Source organism: Suricata suricatta, chromosome 11 (assembly GCF_006229205.1).
Source record: "Suricata suricatta isolate VVHF042 chromosome 11, meerkat_22Aug2017_6uvM2_HiC, whole genome shotgun sequence".
NCBI classification, from domain to species: domain Eukaryota; kingdom Metazoa; phylum Chordata; class Mammalia; order Carnivora; family Herpestidae; genus Suricata; species Suricata suricatta.
The window spans coordinates 107,124,120-107,130,572 of NC_043710.1; the positions used below are offsets into that span (position 1 = coordinate 107,124,120).

At 60.0% G+C, this 6,453-nt stretch overlaps 2 protein-coding genes across 2 annotated transcripts in view; both read right to left on the bottom strand.

Annotated features, from left to right (window-relative positions):
• ZPR1 (ZPR1 zinc finger) overlaps positions 1-3,952 on the bottom strand; it is a 12,233-nt gene extending 8,281 nt beyond the window's left edge. Inside the window, exons 1-2 of the mRNA XM_029956269.1 lie at positions 3,750-3,952; positions 3,415-3,576 (exon numbers count right to left, since the gene is read on the bottom strand). Coding sequence (XP_029812129.1) covers positions 3,415-3,576; positions 3,750-3,920 — 333 coding nt within the window. The 5' untranslated portion in view covers positions 3,921-3,952. The remainder of the gene's footprint in view (positions 1-3,414; positions 3,577-3,749) is intronic.
• Positions 3,953-5,215: 1,263 nt separating this feature from the next.
• The window catches only part of APOA5 (apolipoprotein A5), a 2,710-nt gene continuing 1,472 nt past the window's right edge, over positions 5,216-6,453 (bottom strand). Inside the window, exon 4 of the mRNA XM_029915697.1 lies at positions 5,216-6,450. Within this exon, the coding sequence (XP_029771557.1) occupies positions 5,985-6,450 (466 nt within the window). The 3' untranslated portion in view covers positions 5,216-5,984. The remainder of the gene's footprint in view (positions 6,451-6,453) is intronic.

Consider the following 6,453-nt stretch of genomic DNA (forward strand, 5'->3'; position numbering starts at 1 on the left):
GAACTCCCTCTTCAACCCTCCCCAGTCGCTACTCCAACTCGATCCAAAACAGAAATGGATGACCCCTCCCCACTAATCTGCCCTCTCCGAGAGGTGGCAGGAAGGGAGGGAACTGTTAGAATCCAAATGCCCTTCTTCTTACAGGACCTGTCTCAAATAGAAAAACGCCTCGGGTCCTTTTCAGCCAACCCCACTAACTACCTTAACGAGTTCCAGTATCTAGCCCAGGCGTATGACCTTACCTGGCAGGACATACATGTCATACTAACCTCAACCCTCACCCCGGAGGAGAGGAAACGAATCCAGACCGCCGCCCGTGAACATGCTGGTCAGGGCAATCTAACCGATCCTACCGTGGCCGCTGGGCAAGAGGCAGTTCCGGCTGTAGATCCCGATGGAACCACCACCAAGGCCACGATGGCCGCCGCCTCCGAGATCGCATGATCCAATGCTTACGGGCAGGCATGCGCACGGCTTCCAACAAAACCATTAACTTTGAAAAGCTTAGCGAAATCATCCAAGGTGCTGACGAAAACCCAGCCGTTTTCCTTAATTGGCTCACTGAGGCCTTAACTCCATTGACCCGCCTGGATCCTACTTCCCCAGCCCGGGCCACAGTTTTAACAACCCATTTTATTTCTCAGTCCCCCTCAGATATTAAAAAGAAATTTTAAAAAGCCGAAGAGGGGCCCCAAGCCCCTATCTCGGACCTAGTAAAAATGGCTTTCAGAGTGTATACCAGCAGGGAGGAAACCCCAGGATCAAGGAGGCAAGCCCACCTACAGCAAAAGGGACCACACAAACCCCGCCCTGGTGGCTGCCCGGGGGCCAACGGCAATGGCGGCTGGTTCTGGTGGCGGAACCCAGTGGAAAAAGGACACCACTCGATCCCCTCCCGGGGCTTGTTTCAAGTGTGGGAACAGGGCCACCGCTCCCTGTCCCTCCCAGCGCCATCACGCACTCATACATCTCACCTCCCGTTTCTTGACCCCCACGTCACCCTGGCTGGCTCACCTCGCCTTAACCCAGCCCCCCCCATTCTGCAAGTGCCTCTTGAGAACACTCGTGCCCCAAGGTCTCAATCCAAAAGTGCAGGCCCAGCCCCTGAGCGGCCCTGACACCGTCCTGGGCGTGGAAGGAGCTCTGTTAGGCGGCACGGGGCCCGCCGGCTGCCTACGCTGTCGTTGCTCTTTCCGCGGTGGCTGGAGCGTCTCCCGTTCCCACAGGCACTTCCTCACAAAAGGCTGAACTCGTCGGGCCTTACACCACTCCAGGGGAGAAGACCATCATTCACACAGACTCCAAGTCCGCCTCCCAAATGGCACCCGCACATCCCACCCTCTGGCAGGGGCGACGCTTCCTTACCACTGAGCGCCCTGCGGTTATAAACGGCCCGTCGACTGCCGCCCGCTCCGAGCTGAAATCTCTCCGGGAAATCATGAAGCAGACCTCACCGCCAGAGCCGGCCCGACGGTCCAGCTCCTCCCCGGTTCTGTTCCTCAGCGCCTCCCACCTACCACGGTACTCGGACCAGGAAAAAGCCAAATGCGCCTCCCGAGGCATTTCAGGGCCCAAAGGGTGGCTCTGCCTCCAGCACCCAAGGCCTAATTCTGCCCAAGGCCCTGGCTAAGACCCTCCTCCCAGACATGCATGATTCGCCACGTACAGGCCCCAAAGCCCGCCTAGGATCTCCGGATCCCCGGAATCCTCAATCGTAACACACTCACTGTCGCGATCTACCAATCCTGTGCCCTTCGTACCCCAGTCAGTCCACAAGGGGGGTCCGCAGGCTGGACCCCAGCACCAGCTCCGAGGACACCAGCCCGGGGAGGACTGGCGACGGGACTTCACCCTGGGCCTCGACACAAGTCTGACCGTGACCTCCTCACTCTAACTGACACTCTCACAGGCTGGATGGAGGCACCTCCCGCCTCACAGGAGACGCGGACACAGCGGCCTCCACCCTCCTCGCTTCGGTCCCCCGAGACCTTTCCAGTCTGACAACGGACCAGCATTTCTCTCTCCCGTAGTTCAGCAAGGATCGGACTCCTCGGGCACGGCCTGGCCGTCCGCAACAGCACCCTCACCAGCCCGACCTCCCGACAGGCCTCTCCTGGCGGGCTCTTCTGGTGCACTGGCTTCCAAAACTCAGCCCAACCCAGGCTCTCCTACGTGCTCCCGGCTCTCTGGTCCCCGCTCACTCTACACGGCCGAGCTGACTCTCCTCACCACACCCAGCCCCACTCCATCCAAACGGGCGGTTTTCCTGCCCCTCGTCATCGGGGCGTCTCTAGCTTCACCCCTAGTGGCCACGGGGCTGGGTGGTGGGGCTCTCGTTCATTCTACCAGCCCCTCTCGGGACCTCACTGACAACTCCAGGGGCAGTCGAGGCCTCGGCAGAAGCCCTGGCGTCCCTCCAACGCCACATTGCCTCTGTTGCCCAAGCGGCCCTTCAAAACCGCCGTGCTCCTCATCTTCTCACTGCAGACGAAGGGGGCCCTGCTTCTTCGTCCGCCAAGAATGCTGCTCTTCCTTAAATGAACCAGGTAGCGTAGAAACCAATGAACAAAATTCGGCCAAGGTACGGGAAGCCCCTAAGACCCGATAACCCAACCCCCGAACAATCTCCAGCGGTGGCAATCCCCCACAATGAGCGGGTCCGTCCCTAGATTAACACCAATACTAGTCGTTATGGTTTCTACTCACGTTTGCTCCCTGGGTTCTGAGACTCATCAGAGGCCGCATCCAGGAGATCTCCACAGTGACCGTGAACCAAATGCTCCTGCACCCCCCCCACCTGCTTCTCACCGACCCTTACTATTAACGACGCCGCCCCTGTCAGCAGGGAGTAGCTGCACTTGCCTGGTCGCCCTATAACACCAAAAAGGTCGGAATGACAGGCTTGGCGGGCTGGGGGAGAGGAGCACCCAGCTGCCTGCCGCTGCCGGGAGCACGTCATCTGCACCGGCCACCTCGGCTGGCTCTCCAGAAACACGTCATCTGCTCCTGCGCACCTCTCCGCCTTACAGGGTTCCAGGGGGTTCTCCGCCCCCAGAAACACATCAGAGCTGCTGTCCCATAAGAAGCCTAGTCCTCTGTTCTCCTGGGGACGTCCCTGGCCCGTCCTGTGCGGACCGGGGAACCTCGCCCGAGAGCGCTCCCAATAAAGGCAAACATTTATCTGTGCCTCTGTAATAAAGGGTGCTCGGATCTCTTTTCCCGGTCTCTTGGTATTGTAACTGTTTTACTCCGCCGATTTTACCCTCACAAACACTATTTTACAAAGGAGGAAAGCGAGGCTTGGGCACGTAGGGGCATTCCTTCGCGGCCGCGCCACCCGGACACCAGAGCTCTGGCTCCAGTCCCCAGGCCTTCTCGGAAGACACTCGGGCACCTGCCCTGGGCTCCTCTCACCTCCTGGGTCCTGACGGTCAGAGCGTAGCGCACTCCCTGATCCTGGACCCTGCCCGCCGAGTGGATCTCCGTGTTGCTCCAGCCGCAGTGCTCACAGGAAAAGGAGCTCACGATTATTTCTCTGAAGAAGGGGATCTTGGTGAGCAGGAGGCGCGTCGTGCCCTGACAAAGCAGAGAGCAGCTAGAAAGAACCAAAGAGGCGCCAGTTCCCCGTCCACCGGCCCCCGAGGGTGCCTCGCCTCCGGGTCCCCAGCGGGGCCCACCGGGTCGCCAACCCCGCCGCCCTTCCCGCCTGGGCTCAGCCTCCGGTCGCCCGGGCCGCGCCCCCGCCTCACGTTGCGGTAGCAGTTCATGCACAGCGACTCGATCTCGGTGGGCTGCTGCTCCTCGTCCTCGGCGCTGAGTGGCCGGAACAGGTGCTCGGGGGCTGGAGCCTGGGCCCGGGAGGGCGGCGGGGCGGCGGGAGCCGCCGGGGTCCCAGGCGCCACAGCCCCGCTGGCCGCCATCACCACCGCGCGCAGCTCAGGCCTCCACTTCCGGCTTCCGCTCCTTTCGTGGACCCACCCCCTGGCGTCACTTCCGCTGGCCGCCGCCCCGCCTTTTCCTGAAAAGGCCGCAGATTTAGGGCCCTAGGGAACGGTGTTTGGTAAGGTTTCTGCATTGCTGGGATTCTACGGTCCAGACTTCCAGAGTCAGCCGGATTCAGGCTTCGCCTCCACCGCCGTTCCCGCGGTGCCTCCCCGCTGGACGCCCTTTCCGACCCGGGACTCTGGGTTTTGCTCCTTCGCAATAGCTCCATCCTACAGGGCTCTAACTATTGTCCATAAATGCAAGAGCCTTGATGGCAAGGGGCTTGGCTTGTCCCTCCGTACCCACACGGAGGTGCGGTTCCGGCCGGGCTCTGGCTCCCGTCCACTGTTGGGCCAGACATTTGCTATAGATTCCCCTCCCTCAGTCCCTCAATCACTCTTTCCCCTCCTGTTCTCACTCCCTATTTCTGTCCTCATAAACACCTGCCCAGATTCCAACCACAAATACGCAGACCTCGTTTTTATTCCACCCCCTCAACCGCAACACATCCAACCCCGGCTGACTCCTTCCTCCTAGTTTCCTAACCAACAACAATAAAAACACCTCTTTTTGGGGTAACTTTCCTTTCCGGTATCTCCTCTCCCTGGGCACCTTTCGTGCGTTTCTGTTGTTGCTAAGTCTAGGGTGTCATGGAAGAGGCCCAGCCTGCGGGTATGATTAGGCCAAATTCATATGGGGTGCCGAGAACCCTGTGCCAGGCAAGCTGCGCGGGGAGGAAAAGGTGCTGGACAGGACATTTCCAAAGGTGCCAGATGGGGCGTATTTACCTCCACTCCCCCTCCACTTCACCCATCTCCAATTTCACAGTTCCCAGAGAGATCTATGAGGACCTTTGTTGCCCCTAAGTCAATCTGTATATGGAAAAGGGGGGCTTAAGATTTGGAAGTCCCAAGGAAAGAACCCATCATAAAGAGGCCACTCAAAATCTGCAACTGCAGAAGCAGGGGCGACAGGCCGCCTCAGGAGCCTGCCCTTCACGCACACTATCCGGTGATAAGGTTGGCGAACGATGCAGGTGCAGAAGGAGGGTCTGTAACCCAGGACCACACCCAGGCATGACAGACAGCAGTCATCTAAGGCAGAGCCCAGCCATAGCCAGAGCCCGCTGACAGACCTGGACTGGGAGGGGGTCTGTGAGACAGAGCACGGAGGGGCTGGAAAGAGTGATGGGTGCTCTTTCAGACACGACCCAAATAAGAGACCAGGCAAATGTGCATCCACCATATGCCTCTATTTTCATTGGAGTCAGAAGTCCAGGCTTCAGCCTGGGAGTCAGAAGTGAGGGGTCCCAGATGGAGAGGATGCCGAGTAGGCGTCCCCATGGGTGAAAGAAGCCCGCACAGTCTGGAGGATTTGGTCCGATGTTTCCATGTAGAGCCGTGTAAGGAAGCACAGACTGCTCCCTCGCACCACAGCCCCCACCACCTGTGCCCACCGGCATCAGACCCAGCAGGGGCACACACCTTCCTATGCTCTCATCACACTTTCTTCCCTTCTCCCTTCGCTTCCCCCAGCAGAAGCTGCCCTGGCAGCCCTGGAGAGAAAAGAGCTCCTCTCTGTAGACCCGCTGTAGCAGCGGCCACCAGGTGGCCAGAAGGGATCAGAGTCAAGTCCCAGGAAGAAGAGGTACAGGTTCCAGCACCATGGCAACAGGCTTGCACTTAATTACCTGCACACAGACCGCCTCTCTCCCTCCCCACTCCCACCATCCCGGAATGGAGCAACTTGTGAGGATTCCCAAATGAACACGGGAAGCTGGGTTTGCAAAGCCTGGTGAGTGTAATGCGTCCGGATGGGGGAATCTCAGGACGCTGGCTATTCCAGGGACAAGAGTCCCTATGGTGGCCGCGCCTATCCTGTGCAGGGCCCTCCACCCTCTCCCTGACAGGCCACTGTCAAGGACTGAGCCAAGCCTGGGGGTGGGCTCAGATCCTGGGCTCAGACAAGAAGCCTGGAAGTGGGCCTGGACAAGTGGACCCTCAGGGCTCCTCTTGATGGCTGAGATCATGGTCATGAAGGCTGTAATTGATGTCTTCCCACAGGTCTTCGAGACGGGCCTGCAGCTTGCTCAGGGCTTTGCCACTGTCAGCTTGAAGAAGCTCTGGGGCAAAGGCACTGTGACCTGGAGGGGGCGGCGCCAGCTGCAGCTGGACCTCCTCGGTCTCACGGTCAATGGCGCGGGTGAAGTCGGCGATCTGCAGGAAGGTGTTGTGGCGGAAAGCCTGGAGTCGCTGGTGCACCTCCTGGGACAGCCCCTGGGGGTCCCGGCTGGTCCCTTCGACCGCGCCATCGGCGCGGGCGCCGTCAAAGGCGCTGAGCTCCTCCCGCAGCTGGTCCAGGTTGCGCTGGATGCGCGCGTGCAGCGCCTCGGCCTTGAGCGTGAGCTTGTGCGAGAGCGTCTGTACGCAGCGGCGGAGGCGCGCGGGGCTGGCGGCGGCGTGCGGGGCC